At 38.8% G+C, this 18,728-nt stretch overlaps 1 protein-coding gene across 1 annotated transcript in view; it reads right to left on the bottom strand.

Annotated features, from left to right (window-relative positions):
- Positions 1-18,728, bottom strand: part of USH2A (usherin) — a gene marked incomplete at its 3' end in the record, with an annotated part of 409,152 nt that overhangs the window by 285,493 nt on the left and 104,931 nt on the right. Inside the window, exon 20 of the mRNA XM_082480510.1 lies at positions 15,220-15,450. Within this exon, the coding sequence (XP_082336636.1) occupies positions 15,220-15,450 (231 nt within the window). The remainder of the gene's footprint in view (positions 1-15,219; positions 15,451-18,728) is intronic.

The following is an 18,728-nucleotide window of genomic DNA, read 5'->3' as shown; positions in this document are numbered from 1 at the left end:
ACATTCTCTCTTAAGTAAAAGAAAAGAAAATCTTTTATAACCATATTTGCTTCATGCCAAATACTTTTTCATTATTACCTGGAAGAATTAATTTAAATCACTCTTAAAATCTTAAATAACAAAAATTCAAGTGTTTTGGTTCCTTCTTTCTGTGGATCAGATATATGAATTTGTTAGCGTGTGGTTATCCTGAGGTAAAAAAGATGGAAGTCTAAATTTATCAATGCCAGGAAATAGCTCTTTGCAGGATGGTTAGCTAGAGGATGGTAATGAAATTCTCAAAGAAAAATTACATTTGCATGGAGACTTTCCATCTTAGAAATGCAGGGGCTAAGATGGCTCTTTCATGAAAGTTGTCCAGGCCACCAAATTCTGATGGTGTGCTGGCCAGTATAAAGGAGAGCGAAGAGTCTTTCTCTTGGCCTCTTAATTTTCTACCACCTGGTGCCTGGCAACACAAAGGAAAAGATGACAACACCTTGAAGAACACACATAAAAGACAATCTAGGATATTATAATGGTCAAAGCAGGATGGAAATAAAAAGGGGGGATAGTGGGAGGGGGAAGCTAGAAACAAATCATGGATAGTGTCAAAATAGGAAAAGGATGAAAAAGCAAAATAAATAAAAAAAAAAAAAAAGCAGCAAAGTAAACGGAAAAACAGGAGAACCTATAACCACTAGTAAAAAATCTCCTTGCAAATCCAGTTGAAATGATATGTTGCTAGTAAGCACAGAATACAGTGGAAAAACTTGCACTCTATCCTTCACATACAGATGATCATCAAGTGCAGCAGTCACTGTCTCTAATAGTTCAGATCAGAAAGATATTTCATGAATATTAAAGATTTTTACCCATTGACATCTGCATTAGTCAGCAAAGTTCCACATGATGGATATGTCTGGGATTCTCCTATGACATTGGGATTTTTTTTTAATTACTATACAGAATACCTATTTAGACCCCATTAGGTCTGTAAAAGTAAACTCTCAAAATTTAGGAAATGCAAAACCTAACTTGTCTGCAAAAAATTAATGCATACGCAAAAAGAGGATGAATAACGATATAGTCCACAATTATACAAACACACATTTCCCATAAGATATCTGCCTCAAGGATTTTATGATGTTCAGCAACTAAAACAGAATTCATGTAGCAAATAAGGGGTTTGTGCACAGAAGCCTGTCTTATTTGATGTAGTGCTCTGTGGATGTTTAATGAAAGAGGAAGGGGAGTATGAAAAGTGAACGGACAGTTTCATAGCTAGTGCAGTTCAATGTCACTCTGGAGAAATCTGTCCCTACCTCTGCCACAAAGTTCTTACGCAATGTAAGGCAAATCGCTTAAGTCAAACTTTCCAGTTATTCACTTGTTATGAACTCTTCATTTTCTTAAGTGCTTGCATTTGAACACCCCACAGAGATCTCTGGAAGTGTTGTTAAGTGTTCCTAATTGAACTGGGGTCAGTAGAAACTCTAAACATATGAACTACTCTGAAAAACTGAGGTCCTACCTGTGTAAAACCGAGCGGTCAAAATTAGCATACAGTCCTTTTTTTTTTTTTTTTTACCCAAAGCCCCGATTCATAAAACAAAAGTAATAATGTAAGTGTTGTAAAAGTGAATATCAATGATTACAAAGTACTCAGACACTCCAGTAAAAATAGCACAGGAAAAAAAATCCAAAATCTGCCTTTACTTAAGAATTAGACATTTACAGTGAGGCAGGCATCAAGCCATATACAGAACAGGAAGAATTTTTAAAAGGCAACAGCTGGTCCATACCATACACAGAGCCTATGGATAAGCTAGATTTTAATCAATTGATTACATGCCATCATAACACAAAAATAACAAGGTTGAATCAAGTTCATGCTGCTTATTTTAACTCCATTTCCTAAGTTCTAGGTGCTTAATTTTGCAATCTTATTTTTTCCCATATGTACTAGTGCAGACAGCCTTTTTTTTCTCCAAATTACCACAGTCTAATCCTGAATGATAGTTTTGTCATAATGGAATTATTCAGTCTATGATCTGATTGATTTTAGACCTTAAATACTGAATCTTAACACACGTAAATTTTTAATCCTTTAATTTCTCTATTCTGCCAGTAATTGATAAGGACAGTCGTACTTAGACAAGGTCTTAATTTAATCGCCCTGAAAATCAATTAGAAGGTGAAAAGCTTCCTTATATTATTATTATGAAAATTTCCTGATCAAATTCACAATGCAATCATAATCAATGCATGACACTTCACACACTTTTAGTCAATACATAATTCAGTAGTTACATCTTCACACTATTTAAAAACAATATGGGAAGGAATTTGTTTCTTAAAAGAAGGAGTAATTTAAAAGCTCACTATTAGTCAAATGCAATGTCTCTCGTCATCAGACTAAATAACCCTTTATAGAAATAATCTAAATCAGGGCCAAGCACACACCAGAAACCATTAATTTCACTTGATGTGTCTCACCAGCCAACATAGTGGTAATCCTCTCTCTGCTGCACCCTTGTTGAAAACTGTCAATAGAATCAGAAGGAAAATATTGGCCCGCTGTTAAATGGGAGATGTGAATTAGTCTCCAACAATGCTGAAAAGGCAGAGCTTCTCAACACTTTCTTCACTTCTGTCTTTACCAGCACTGTTGGGCCCCAGGCCTTGGGACCAAAAATCCAGGTTGATGCAAACACAGACCCATAATCAGTGAAGGAAGAGTTTGTATGCAAACTATTACAGGAGCTTGACCCCTACAAATCCATGGGCCCTGATGTTATCCACCCAAGGGTGTTAAGAGAGCTGGCTGACGTTGTGAGGCCACTCTCCGTAATCTTTGAGAAGTCACGGAGATTGGAGGACATCCCAGAAGATTGGAAGAAGGCTAATGTCACCCCTATCTACAAGAATGGCTTAAAGGAGGATCCAGGAAATTATAGACCCATCAGTCTTACTTCAGCCCCTGGGAAAATTATGGAATGAATCCTCCTGGGGGCTATCACAAGTCAAATGAAGCATGTGATTGGGAAAAATCAGCACAGATTCACCAAGGACAATTTGTGCTTGACAAACCTGATCACCTTCTGCGACAAAGTAACCTGGTCAGTTGATGTGGGGCAAGCAGTGGACATTGTCTACCTAGACTTCTCCAAGGCTTTCAACATGGTTTCCCACAGCCTCCTCCTAGATAAACTGGTGCACTGTGGTTTAGACAAGTGGTCTGTGCAGTGAGTGGGGAACTGGCTGACATACCGCACCCAGAGGGTGGTGGTAAACAGCTCCTTTTCAAACTGGCAACCTGTCCCGAGTGAGGTGCCCCAGGGATCGACATTGCGCCTAGCACTGTTCAATACCCTCGTAAGTGATCTGGATGATGGGATCAAGTGTACCCTGATGAAGTTCGCTGATAATACCAAACTGAGTAGGGAAGTGGACACTTCAGCACAGAGAGCGACCCTGCAGGAGACCTGGATAGGCTGGAATAGTGGGCTAACAAGAACCTTATGAAGTTCAAGAAGGACGAGTGTAAGGTCTTGCATCCGGGAAAGCATAATCCAGGCATGCAGCACAGACTGGGATCTACCCAGCTGGGGAGCAACTCTGCAGAAAGGGACCTGGGGGTCCTGGTGGACAACGAGTTCAATATGAGTGAACAGTGTGCGGCTGAGGCAAAGAAAGCCAAGAGGACACAGGGTTGCATCAACAAGGGTGTAATTAGCAGAGATAAAGAAGTCGTCATCCCACTTTACTCAGCACTTGTCAGGACACACCTGGAACAGTGCGTTCATTGTTGGTCCCCGCTATTCAAAGAAGATAAAGAGGGTCCAGAGAAGGGCCACAAAGATGATCAAAGGTCTGGTAAGCCTGCCATATGAGGATATGCTGAGAGAATTGGGTTTTTTCAGCTTTGAGAAAAGAAGGCTTAGGGGAGACCTTATCACTATGTTCCAGTATTTAAAGGGTGGCTACAAAGAACATGGAGACTACAAAGAATATGAAATAAAATTTTTCATCATGAGAACAATTAACCATTGGAATAATCTCCCCAGGGGAGTCGTGGATTCCCCATCATTGGACACTTTTAAGATTCAGCTGGATAGGGTGCTGAGCCATCTTGTCTAGACTGTGCTTTTCCCAAGAAAGGTTGGACCAGATGATCCTGGAGGTCCCTTCCAACCTGGTATTCTATGAATCCAAGAACAGGAGGGACAGATAAGATTCCTCCTGTGACTGTCCACAAACAGATCCTCAAAACAAATAAATTATCTAACACATACAAAATCTTAACATGCCACAATCCTTCATGACACTCTAAATATCCTCCTGTAACTTAGTCCTTTTGTCTGTATACAGGAGCCTTTCTTAAGAGGGTTAAGAAACAGGCTTTTCTTCAATGTAATGGCACTTTAAAGGGTGAGGTAAAAAATTGACAAGATTTATGTATCATTTGGAATTAAAGAAGAATTTTGAAGACAGAGACAGTGTCAAAAATAATAGAATTCCTGCCAACCCGCCTTGGACTAGCCAGTATTTTTCAAGTAGATGCAGTATAACTGCACTGCTGAAAACGCAGGAAGACAATTTAGCATGATTAGTATAGATGAAAATCTTGACCAGTGTCATCGTTACTGCCTTCTGGCCCTGGCACAAACTAAAGCCATAAGATTTTAGAAATAAAAGACATCTGGATGTCATCTCCAAACACGCTGAGGAACAGGAAGTTATTGGAAGTGGTCAACATGGATTTACCAAGGGTAAATCATGCTTGACCAATCTGATAGCTTTCTATGATGTTATAAGTGGTTGGCTGGATGAGGGGAGAGTTGTAGATGTCATCTACCTTGACTTTAGCAAGGCTTTTGACACTGCCTCCCATAACATCCTCATTAGGAAGCTGAGGAAGTATGGGCTAGATGAGGTGACAGTGACGTGGACTGAGAGTTGGCTGCGGGACAGAACTCAGAGGACTGTGATCTGTGACACTGTCTCCCACATCATCCTCACATGCAAGCTTAGGAAGTGCGGGCTAGATGAATGGACAGTGGGGTGGATTGAGAACTGGCTGACAGATAGAACTCAGAGGGTTCTGATCAGTGGCACAGAGTCTAGTTGGAGGCCTGTAACCAGTGGTGTCCCCCAGGGGTCAATACTTGGTCCAATTTTGTTTAATATATTCATTAATGACCTGGATGAGGGGACAGAGTGTATCCTCAGCAAGTTTGCTGATGATACCAAACTGGGTGGGGTGGCTGACAACCCAGAGGGCCACGCTGCCATCCAGCATGACCTGGACAAGCTGGAGAGCTGGGCAGAGAAGAACCTAATGAGGTTCAACAAAAGCAAGTGCAAGGTCCTGCACCTGGGGAGAAAGAATGCTAGGCACCAGTATAGGTTAGGGGCGGACCTGCTGGGAAGTAGCTCGGAGGAGAAGGATCTGGGGGTTGTGGTAGACAGTAAATTATCCATGGCCCAGCAATGTGCCCTTGTCGCCAAAAAGGCCAATGGAATCCTGGGCTGCATAGGGAAGAGTGTGGCCAGTAGGTCGAGGGAGGTCATTCTCCCCCTCTACTCGGCACTGGTGAGGCCACAACTGGAATACTGTGTCCAGTTTTGGGCTCCCCAGTTCAAGAGGGACAGGGAACTGCTGGAGCAAGTCCAGTGAAGGGCAACTAAGATGATTAAGGGATTGGAGCATCTCCCTTATGAAGAAAGGCTGAGAGAGCTGGGACTCTTTAGCCTGGAGAAGAGAAGGCTGAGGGGAGACCTTATTATGGCATACAAGTATCTAAAGGGTGGGTTGAAGGAGGATGGGGCCAGGCTCTTTTCAATGGTTCCCAGTAACAGGACGAGGGGCAATGGGCACAAGTTAGAACACAGGAAGTTCCATTCAAATACACGGAAACACTTCTTTACGGTGAGGGTGACAGAGCACTGGCACAGGCTGCCCAGGGAGGTTGTGGAGTCCCCTTCCCTGGAGATTTTCAAGACCCGCCTGGATGCAGTCCTGAGTAATGTGCTCTCGGCAATCCTGCTTTAGCAGGGGAGTTGGACTAGATGATCTCTAGAGGTCCCTTCCAACTCTGAAAATTCCGTGATTCTGTGACATCAGAAATTTGACATTTATTAAAGTCAAAGCTACAGGAATATTCCTTTATGGCTATTACTTATCATCAAATCTTTCTCTTTAAAACTACTTTGGGTTCCAGCACATAAGAATCCTACAAAAATCTTAAAAACTACTGAAAGTACTGGTGTGAAATACCCACAACTGCACTAGCAAATGAAAAGTATTGAAAATACTCAGTTTTCTTTCACCTCTCTCTGCACCATCAGGTATTCGAGTCTGAGAATTTCCAGAAGCAATCACACACTTACTCTTAAAAGATGAACACCCATTAAACTACTGTTTTCTATGCTCAAACCTGCTTCTAGTTCTTTCTTGGATCTGTATCATTTCAGCCTTTGCTCTAACTAAAATGAAATGAGCTTCCATTCAACACGTGGTACACGGATCTCTCACATGCAAAACTTTCAAGAGATGCTTGGCACCCTCCCCCCCTCCTTTTATTATTTCTTTCTTATTAGATAAACTTCATGTTTATGTGCAGTTTCTACCATCTAGCTTTTTCTCTCTGTTTGTTATTTTCAGCAGCTTTTATTTCCCTAAATCTCCCTCCCAACAAGTCCCTCCACCTTGCACCTTTTCTTAGTGGCACACAAGCAGAAAGAGAATCCCAGATGTCACGCCTGAAGCAAAACACAGCGCTTCCATAACTGTTTGTTTCCAGAAACATATATTAGAGCACCCGCTATCCTTGCTGCACACAGAAGAAGCACAGAGTACAGAAAATCTCCTTGAACTCTCTCGTTCCCTTCTTTGCCCTTGTAAACACAGAATATAATCCCACCTTTGGCTTCTTCAGTGAGCTGAACAAACATGAGAGCTCCATCCTTACTGAGCAAAGGCCAGAGTATGTACCAAAACAAAAAACTTTTCCACAGTCACTCTCATTAGATTCAATGAGCATTCTTTGTGCAGACTCCTACCCAAAGTTCCTGTGCCAAATCATATCAGCATTTTGTTTGGGACAAGCAAGAAAAAAGAAACACCAAATCTGTAGGTATGCTTTACAGGTGGAAATTAATCTCGTATAAAATAGCTTGGCACACTTTCAGATTAGTTTATAAAAAATACGAACTTGGTAGAGAGTAACTACTTTCATTACCATTGACTAAACAATAAATGATAAAAACCTCCTCTTCTGCTAATTTTTAGGTTTGCCACCTACATAGAGAATGCCCACTACATTTCAAAATAGTGAATCATGTTTGCACAAAATTAACAGAAGTACAACTAGAGTTGTAATGAAAGGGGAAGAACTGCTGTTTTACAGAATAGAGTTCATGTGGTATATTTTTGATAGTCAAAAGACCCAATTCTGTAACTGGTTTTGCACCAGCAGACAGCTATGATCTAGTCTGGGAAAGGGCTTTTCCACTGGAAACTTTATACAACAATAGGAAAACTACTGATTTTACAAAGTCCACAGTTGGGACTACTACATGCTGTGAAAGTTTCCACGCACAAGCACAAAAATTTGTTTTTAACCATGCAGTGCAGAATGTCACAGAACACTGGCAAAAATGTACTTTGGCACTAAAGGCAAGAAGATGCAAAAAAATTATGCAATTAGATGCCAAAACTTGTGCTGCACAGTTGATCTCTTAACGTGCCAGAGGTAAATATGAGAAATAATACAGAAGGTACAGAAGGGGAGAATTTTTTTTCCTCCCCTGTAGCAGCTACAAACCTTTTCTACAATTAAAAAAAAAAAAAAAAAATGGAACAAGCAGATACTTGATACTGGTAGAAAGTATGTCCGTGCCCAACAAACCCAGCTCATCTTAGGAAAAATTTACCCCTGTAACACTGGCAATGTCAGCAACAGCTTGGCTTATTCGCTGCCTAAGTCCCTGTTGTGCGTGTTTGAAAATGTTTTAAGTTGTTTTGTTCATAAAGCAGCACAGTTCACTTTGTTGTGGCGGATCACTCCTTTTTCTCTATACGCACCTCCTCTCTCACTCCCTATCTTTAGGCTTCTTGGGATTCAGAAAGAAGGAAAAAAGGAATGTGGTTTTCAAGATGAAACTGAATTCATTTTAAGTACTAGGGCAAAATTCCACCTAAAATGTCTGTGCAAACAGCTCTCAGGCAGAAAAAAGGATGGTTCCCCTTCTTACTGAAGCCAGACACTTGACGGTGATATAGAAGATCTTTATCTTTCTTTCACAGAAGATGAAGACATGGGTTCAAATCATTCTTTTCTGAAGACAAGAGGAGAAAATGTAAGAAGTTGGCATAAAAATTAAAAGAATTTCTAAGGACAAGTCCCGTGGCAACAACCTAGACAGAAAGGACACAATAAAATACGAGCTCTCCAAGAGCTCTTTAGTGTATGATTTAATATAAAATTCTGAAAAACGAGTTGCATTATCAAAAGTTTGCTGAGATACAGTGTGTTCTCCAAATCAGCTAAACAAATGCACTCCCTTCCTTTCTCCTTTATTATTAGAAAGCTTGGCGTAAGAATTTCTTTTGTAATAGTTTTTTCCCTTCAGAAAATCTTGTTTACCTTCTTCAGTTCAGTGTAATGAAATAAAAAAGGATGATTCTTAAAAAGCTACGTAAGGAAAAAAAATGCCAGCAGAGAGACAAAGAATACATGATGCCAAACTAAGCAAAAGTTTTCTCTCCTTCTGACTGGCTGAGCAGCCAGAGGGGAAAACAACTGGTAGTCTGTACCTCGGCTTTAGCAAGGGCTTCAACATGGTTTCCCATAGGATAGATAAATAGATGTATAGATATAAGGGGGAAAAGATTACCAAGAGGCTAGTCAGATCAGAAACTGGAACAGTACTTGGAAATATACTTGACTACATATGGAGATAAAACTCAACTAGACAAAAGCCTAAATGCGTCTAGCTGGACTCACTATGAGCAGGAGGTTGAAGTAGACTTCTCTTCCAACCTAAATAATTAAGTTATTCTGATTTACTGATTAAAACTCATTTCTTACCATCTCAAACCTTCTCAGTAGTTATAAAAAGAAATGCTGGAAAATATCTAGAGGAGAAAAAATAAAATGGAAGCAAAAACTTGTCCAACTCATGCAACCTTCCCTCTTTATAGAAAATTGCCAATCAGAACTCTATGCAAAGTTCCCAACAACAACAAAAAAAGGTGCCAGCTCTTTCCTTCTAAAAGTTATTTGTTAAAATGAACATCTTTCCAAGTTTCATTTGACTAATCTGAGTTTATAATAGGATATATGTTTGGAAAACATTCTCTGAGGTCAAAGAATTAATCCACTTACTCCAAAGCAGAAAAAATTTTACCTAGGTTATTCTTGACAAATGCTCATCCAACTATTCTTTAAAATCTACAGTGTCAGAGCTTTCATTTTTTTCTCACAACAATGTATTCCTTTGCTCCACTAGCCTGAATCTTTCTGTTAGAAAAAAAAATCTTGTGAGAAGACAACATACTTTGCTATATTTTAAGCTTATTATGAATACACCGCTACTTTACTTACAGTAGACATGGAGAAAAGTTCACTCTTCCTTTAAACTACATGTTTATATAGATTAACACCATTATCATTGTCTCCTTTTAGCCTTCATTTTTCTAAACTGCACTATTGTCTTCAACCTTTCCTCTTTCATTGTTTTTAGACCTCCAATTCTGTTCACTTTCTTGGTATTCAGTCATAATGCATTGCATCAATTTCTGTTGGGATGCTGGAAAAGGCCTGTTTATTTGGCTCCATATGCCAATTAACATATTTGCGCCTTCTACTAACTATGAAATGTTTGCTCAAGTTTATACGGAGTGGAATTTGTTTTACGTTACTGCAGAGAGAGTTCACTGTGATGAAGAGCTACCGGGAGATCCAAGACTGGATGACCACAGCCATTCTCAGCGCATGTGCTGGGAACAAATGTAAACGACACTTGCGCAGCGTTCCATGGCAAACTCATTAAGAAACATTGTTACTGGAAAGATTCTCCACTCTGAGAAAAGTGTGTGTATCTGAGTCAGAATTTGGCAGTAAAAACACTAGCACGGAGATATTTTTTTTTAAATACACATTTTTAAGACCACTTCAAGACACTAAAAATGTCACTGTATAAAAGCTCTACTTGTAATGTTGAATATATGAACACCTTACCTCATACAGTTATTTCCTAATTATTATAGAGCTGAATTTGCATCATGTAGAGGTTAGCAAAGAGTACATATGCCAGATGACCCATTTCTTTTAAAGCATAGTATCCTATTTCAGAAAACTTGGATTCAAAGCAAGGCCAAACACAAAAGTTTCTTCACAGTGGACATGCATTTTGATCAATATTACATGACTAATTTTCTTTTCAAACAAGTAGCAGCCAAGAATAATCACATTAAAATAGTAATAGCTAATTCAACTGTTTTTAAAATAGCACAGTCTTTCATCCACCTGAAAAAATGAATTATTTTATCACTAAATAAATAAAATCCTCCCTCCTCACATGGATGTGTAATTATAACTCCTGACATCAAGCTCAAATTGTATTTTAGCAATACATAAAGCATGCTTGGAGAATTCGTTTTGCTCCATTTCATAGAATGAATACGTATATTATTTACAAAACCCACTACAATGCCCCAGAATTGTCAACTTATGCTCAACATTATATTTGAAAAGTAGTCTTATTTGAGAGGTCAGGAGGAACGTAACCTTCCACACAACCATCTTGTTACACTGCAATTTCTTTCTTTTGTAGCAGTTGAGTCACTCTTTACACAGTGAGCAGTTCTTACATACCCCTACAGATACACTGAGTTGCTTTTCATGGAGCCCAGTTATATCTCCATAGCATGGAGTCACGGATCTTTCTCATTCATTCATGTCTCCAAAAGACTGCCATTTCTAGCCTTTCTAAGTATAAAAGGCCCTACCCCATCATCTCTGCCACAGACTTTCTTTCTGGCGATGGATCAATCAGAGGAAAGATTCAAAAAGGGATTTGTGTAATCCATGGCTGTACCTTAGACAACTAAATTGCAGTCCTGAAACTCCTAGCTCAGATGTCATTGTATCCAAGATTTTCCACCAGTTCAATTTTTGACCAGTTGCGCTTTGGGCTCAGAAGTTCCTTTTTGAAAAACTCAGTAGTCTGGCATCCATTTGTTCAATAAACCCTGAAAACTAAACTTCCCTTTACCTTTATCACTATACTCGCTCTAGAAAACACCATTGCACCACTTTTTGACAGGATTTTCTAGGAAGTTTAAACAGTGGCACTGTTTCTATCTGAAGGAATAGTATCCACCAATATTCTCAACAGGTTGCACGTGTGCTTTCTTAGGGGGTGGTGTTTTCAAAGAAAAATCTGATCCCCTAGTGCCTCAAATTAGAAGCAGACTTGATCCTAAGCAGGGCTCATTTACACAGGTCAAAATTCATACATCAGTTCTTACTTCATCCCTTCGGGCATCTAAAGTCCTAACCCTCACCCAAGAAGCGAAAAGGAATTGAGGAAAAACTGTTTTCAAAAATATATCTGTTGGCTTGGTTTTGATATTTGCACACCCTTCAGCAGTTCAGCATGCTACTTTCCATGGATTTTATTCAGCGATCTTGAAGGATCTTACTTGTAAGCCTTGGTATGCCTCTGCTAGAAAGTACACGAAGATCCTAACTTCCCTACAGAACAGACTGTTCTCACCCATTTGTTAGCAGTGAAAGCCAGGTTAACATGACATCACACTCATTACCTTCACCTTTAGGCTTTTTCTGGACCTCGACATTATACTCAGTCAAAGAGATAACACAAGTATAATTTGAATTTAAAACATATTCAGGCACTTGGCTATTTACAGTTCTTTGAACTTCAAGCTTGCCTGTCTACACCCTGTATAAAATAGAGTACCTCTCTTGACTACTAGAGAACCAGAAAGACAAACACAACCGTGTTACTGCAGCGTTCTGACTCCAGACCCACAGCCGCATCACACAAGCTGTACAGATAAAGCAAACGACACGAAACAACTAATTTGTAAAACATTCTAGCCCTTTCTAGGCGAGATTTCAAATATAAACTTCTGCATTAAGTAGAATCTGAATTTCAGCTCCCCATCCATTAAATCTGAACGATGGCGCTTTGCTGCCTCATGGGTGACATATGAAGATAAACACCTGAATACCCCAATCTTCAGAGTGATGGGAGACAGAGGAATTCCTTAGCTACAACAAGAACACTAACAGTTCCTTTGCCTGGTGGTATTTTGATAGATATAATGAATGCTGTTGTATCTAAGAACTTCAAGGTATACAAATAAGTATTAAAAACCAAGCTTGCATCTTTTGGGAAATGATATTACAGATGCCTAAAACACTTCTTCACAGTTTGAAGAACTGAGAAGTTGCATGTGGACGGTTCTGGCAGAAACAATCCTTTTCTTTACCTGACTTTCTCTCATCTAATGTGTATTTAGAGCACATCTTCCTGTGCAGCTGGAGGCTCTGTTACGGACAGAAGGACGCTGCTTAGTGTAGCCAGTGTCTATTGCCTAACTTTTTTTTTTTTTTTTTAAATTAATTTGGAAAATTTCCCAGATAATACATCTGCCCCTGTTACTTGCACCTCAGAGTGTAAGACCAGCCAGGGAGGTAGTGAGGACAACTGCATTTATTAGCTATGAATAAACTGATCTATCATTTTCTGGATTAGCAGTGGGAGATCCCGTACGCACTAAGAAGTATCTGTCTGCTGACTGACATATACAAGCTGGCACATTTTTGTGTCAAAAATGTACACAGCTGCATGAACATTAAAGCCTTTCCATCTATAAAGCACAATTGCCAATTATTTGTCTTCAGAGAGGGTAATGAGAGAGGGCCCCAACAACAAAACAAGTGCAGAATACAAGAATATTTTTCACTCCCCTAAGCATCTGTCTTTCTAAACTCTCCTGGATTTACTATAATTTTCCCTCCATCATGTTTTGGAAGAAGGACCGATGATCTACTTAGAAAACCCCAGATTTTTACTTCTCAAAAACTTTACTAGGTTTTTGAGTGCCTGAATTACACATTTTTAGGTACCAAACAGGCTGACTTAACCTGATTGTCAGTCATTAGCAGCAGACGTCTGGACAAATTGCCTAGCATGTTTTGGTTCTAGGTCGTCTCCAGATACTCAGATGAATAGCTGGTCTAAAAGAAAGAACACAATCCAAAGCAATGATAAATTATATTTATCCACACACCATTATCAGCCATCAGGTGCCAGTATGAAGGAAGCTTTATTTTAACACCTTCTCCCAACCTGTCTATCCAAACTCTCTGAAATCACCTCAGACATCTCAATAAACCTCATTCAAGGCCTCAGTCTCAGCTTGTGGAGCGTAACCGAACCCCAGACTGAATCTGCGCTTGGGTAGATTAACGTTGGGCTTGCCTGGTTACAAATACACAGTCACGTCAACAACCCCAGTAGTGCAACATCCTCTTCCCCAACACTCTCAGAGACTTCTAATGAGAAGTAGGAAAGTCAGTGACACTCATAATTCTTTACCTGTCTGATTAAACTATTTAACTATACTGCAGCGATGGGGCTGACTGAAGCCCCAGTGAGAAAAACTGCAGCTCACAATTCCTTTGGCGTTTACATTAGATCATCACAACTGACGACAGAAGAAATACATCAAAGATTTTTTTACTAAAGGGTGTGAACTCTGATGTCAGGAAAGCCATCGAGCAATTTGGATGAGGAAAGAAGCCCAACAGCTGTTCCTACAGATTCCTGCACGGAGACAGGTTTTGCAAGTCAACATGGTGTCAATATTTAACTAACACATTATCACTTGTTATTATTATTTGACTATCAGTCAAGTAAGTACCTAGCAAGAAAAAAAAAAAAAAAAAAAAAAATGGAAGCGACCCTCGATTTTCATTTTTTTTAAATCAGATTCACCGAGTGCTCATAGACAGACGAGATGACTTCTGTTTTAAATAAAAACTGAATTTGTGCACACACACGCTTGCATCTGTGCTCACAGGTTGTTGTAAGAATTACCTGTGGTGACCCAGAAGACAATCGATGTCAGCTACTCAGTCCACTTCAAATCTCTGGCATTCTTCTGGGTGTCAAAAATGCTGCATGTTTTTTTGCAGCCCTTATCTGTCTTAACAAACAAGGCTCAGTACCAGGTTAAGTCCTACCACACCACGGCGTGGCCTTCGCACTATCAGCATGGCATGCCATCTAACGCTTGCTCTCACTGTTACTTAAATTCCTTTCAGATTTCCCCTTGCTGCTCAAGGGGAATATATATACACACATACACATACCGCTTTCATACACCTTTTAAAAAAATTTTTTTAAACCTTCCGCTCTGCCATTTCTTCTCATACTTTTAAAAACCTCATACTTCATGCACACCAACGTAACTTTTCACTTACAGACCTCTACACCTCCTCAAACATGCAACCAGGTTCACGTAGATACTTTCCCCAAAAAACATACTGTCTGCATCTTTGCTTTATCCAAGAAGTGAAGACATCAGCAAATGATGAGGATCACAAAACATAGGAAAATTGCTCTGCTTCAACATGAAAAACACCCAGTTCCAAAATAAGTAACTAATCAACAAAAAGGGGAGATAAAACCCAAGAACAGCAGGCTTCTGTCAGATTGGCAGCCTTTTTTCTTTCCTTGACAAAACAAACACGACCACAACACAAATGTTCCGAACACAGAAGAAAGCGCTTATTGAGTGCTCATGCAACCTCGGGAATCCTCAAAAAGATACCACAGAAAACTTGCCTTAGCACTCACAGCAAATTCATCGAAAAGTTTTTATCCCAGAAGATTAAATAAAATCCATCTTATGTTTACCACTAGGAAATGAGTCAAATATGCAGCAACATTCACCATCACGTGCATCTCTGTGTCCAAAGGCAAGGGAATACAAATCCCACACGCCCAATAACATTTTCCACAGGCTTTTTATGTGAGCATCGAAATAGCCCATACATCACTAACAATCACATTAGGCTCATAAATTAAAAACTACGGATTTTACCATGAAAATTATAGAGAAGATTATAATAAATGATAAAATAAATGCAGAGTACAATTGGTCCATTTTGTAAGTCATTTAAACTCATTTACCTGTAAAGTAAGTATTGGCGGGGAGAGCGGAACTAGCAAATCTGTAATATCCATTTCCTGGGAAACGGATCCCTTTCATTACTTCTGTAGTCAATGTAGCTAAAGATGAATCCATCCTTTCCACCTGGTAGATGGGAGAAGGCCCATTAAGTTCTTCAGGTTCATTCCAATTTATCTTTACCGTTGTGCTGTTTATTCCTTCAACACGAGGGGCACTGAGTTTTCTTGGAGCTGTGCATAAAAAAAGATATCTACGTATCATTGTCCATAATACTTGGCAAATTATTTATTGCACATAGCATATTTTTTGCAAAACATCCTGCTTCAGTTTACGATCATCTTAAGAATTAAACACAGATATCCATAGAAACTTATTTGGGGGAAAACAAAAAAACCACCACACCACTAAAATATTCTTAATCTTTATAGGGACTTACTTTCAATCCCACAAGAAATACCTTATTTGTTTAGTCAGGCTTTGGATAAATGTCTCTAGCATTATACCCACAATATTTTTTTCCATAATCTTTAATAATCTGAAACAAAGTCTTCATAAAAATTATATTTGTATTCCTTCCTTGATTCGCCTCTCGTGCCATACTCACTGTAAGCGTGTATCTGTATGACTTTCAGCATTGGATTTGAGTGAAAGACCAAAGGAGGATCTGAACAGTTAATTAACCCTCATTACAACTCAACAGTATGGTACATGACAACATGAGTCTTTCATCACTGAAATCCTCCTTCTCAACAGGAGCAAAACAGCTATCCGTCCACAATACCGAAGGCCCATCAGGTTGTTTTCCTCACGGTGCGCACACAAGACATTAGTATATGTTTAAATAATTATCCAGTTCAAAAAAATGATCCTCTCTAACCTTTCTCCACCAACAGTGGTGCATAGAAAGACTCCATACAAGATTGTTTCCACAGAAGTATCAGCATAAGATAGCTTTATGCTATTACAGTGATCCTCCTACCATTAAAACCAATACTCTGACATTCTTTTAAACATTCTGATACCGTTGGTCACTCTGTAGCTGTTATGAACAATTTTATTTTATTTTATTTTTGAATACTGTACAGTAAGCCACTGGAGGGCAGCATGACCTGTTTGGATAATGGCATGATGGCCATACAGGTGGGAAAGAAATGGACCATCATTGAAACTATAAAAGACGTCATCTGGAGAAGTACAAGAACACTCTACTACCTATAGAATCTATATCGATTTTATCTTGCCTTTTTTCTTTCCCCTTCTTTCCCCAATAAAGAAATGGAATCAACAACAGAAACTTCATTTGTACCCAGAAAGTGAAATACAATGACAACTTGTAAAAATTACTTGTTCCCATAATGACATAGTAAAGAGCAATAAACGCCTTTCAAGAACAATAAAACCTGAATTAAAATACGGGCCTTTGAAATCTGACATACTACTTCTTGCGCTATGTACAATGCTGTGCCGTGTTCTTTAAAGAGAGATTGCTTCATTTAGAATGAATTAACAACATCCTTTTAAACATTCGCCCATTTCCAAGATCATTAACATATTTTTCATTTTTCCTATTTGCCTGTAGCATGTGGCTACTTTTTTTTTTTCTTTCTGTCTTTTTTTTTTTTCTTTGCCCCTCTCTAACTTGATAAATATTCTTCTTGGAGAAAGCAGGGAGTGGGGGAACTGGGAATCTGCCAATGACACTATGTGCTGTAAATTGCTGCTTAGGCATCATTTATGACTTCACAATCTAATTAGTATCTCACGCTATGGTAGAAATTTACAATGTCAAAATTGAAGTAATGCAGCGTGAGGTCATAAGCTTTCCTGCATAAGTAGGGCACAGCACTAATGAATTGTGGTATTAATGCACAAGTTTAAATAGAAAACATGGCTTAACAATCAAAACTTCACCTTTGGAGGGAACTAGTGTACGTCAGCATTTTAAATGTGAACATAAGAGGTTGAGCCCTCCGGTTCAGCTTACTGATGGTGAAACAGAAATGCTAAAATTCATTATTGCTAAAACGCATACAGCTAACTAACACTCATGACAATAGCTATATCTTCCTTTAAAGTCTAGTATTAATAAACGGCAGTTACTTGGACCATAATTATGGCATCTCTGATACCCAAACCTGAAGCTTTTATGGGGCTTATGCAATTAACTACTTAAATGCATCGTAACACTTGCTTCTCTGACAGGGAAGTATTGATTTTTTAATCATTTTCAAGTCTCCTCTAGCACAAATAAATGTACTACAGTTACAGTTAATGCACTGTGTACACGCATTAAACACTGGCATGACACAATTTATTATTTTGTGATATATGGAACAGAAGCCTACCCTTTCAGAAAGTAACATCCTCGCTATAACATTAGTATTTAAAGTAAAGTCTCATTGATGCTGGAGAATTCTCGTGCATCAAGACAGTGGAAGACTGTACATAATAGGCTACATAAGTTTAAAAAAAAACAAAAGCAAACACTGCACAGGAACAGACAGGACTGAAAATAAATCTGTAGCACTAGCCCAGCAGGGAGCTAAATGCTGGAATTAAAAATATTCAAGACTAAAAGATACAGTATATATTTTCCTAAAGGTGTCACTGTGGTACCTGTAGCTACTTTCTGAAAGATGAATCGACTGTAATTTTACCAATTTAATTTTTTTTAGTCACGTTCTGTTAAGACACATCTGTCAAAATAATGAGCATACTACATTTTGGTGGATTCAAAGTCACATTTTGTGTGTTTTAATTATGTAGTTTTAATGTCTTGCTATATAATACATATTTAATATATTATAAAGCTAAAACAGTATTTAAAAGCCCATGATTGCCGCATGCCATTGTGTAGCAGAGGGCACAAAAAAAGACCAATAAAGACAGATGGTCCATACAGCTTATGTTGAAGTCATATATCTAAATATAGATGCTGCTACACAGGTCATTACAAATAAGCCTTTCCCATGTGTGTGCGTACACACATGTACACAAAAATGAAGTTGGTAAGTAAAGAGCAGTTAATTTTGTTTTGTTTGAAATAATATCATTTTAGTTTTAGACTCGAAGACAGATGCCAGCATTTCGCTCTGAACAGATGGTAATTCCATCTAATAGTGCATCTCTGTATTAGTAAGGTCTGTTGTGTATACAAACAGTAATAAACACTAGGTAAGGATCAAAATAAATTTTAATTGTTGACATTAAATTCTGGCAGCCACGGTTCTAAGGATACAATACTCCTTTCTCAAGTCTGTCAGGTTTACTAATACAACTGCTAAAGCTTTTCCATATTCGCCCAGATTCTTGTCCCAGGAATAACACGTTTACACTGCGGCTAAATTTCACAGGCTTACATATTTTTGAATAACTACTGCTCAGCATACTGTAGGTAGATACTTGTGTACCCTTCCACAAAAGCCTTCAATTAGCCATTCTGGATAGTTCAGAAAGGTTTTTAATTATCGTTCAGTTGACTTCAAAATGCACACATATAAATTAAAAC

Source organism: Vanellus vanellus (genome assembly GCF_965231255.1).
Source record: "Vanellus vanellus genome assembly, chromosome: 3".
Lineage (NCBI taxonomy): Eukaryota > Metazoa > Chordata > Aves > Charadriiformes > Charadriidae > Vanellus > Vanellus vanellus.
The sequence above is the reverse complement of the archived record's forward strand: the minus strand, read 5'-3'. Positions and strand labels throughout refer to the sequence as shown.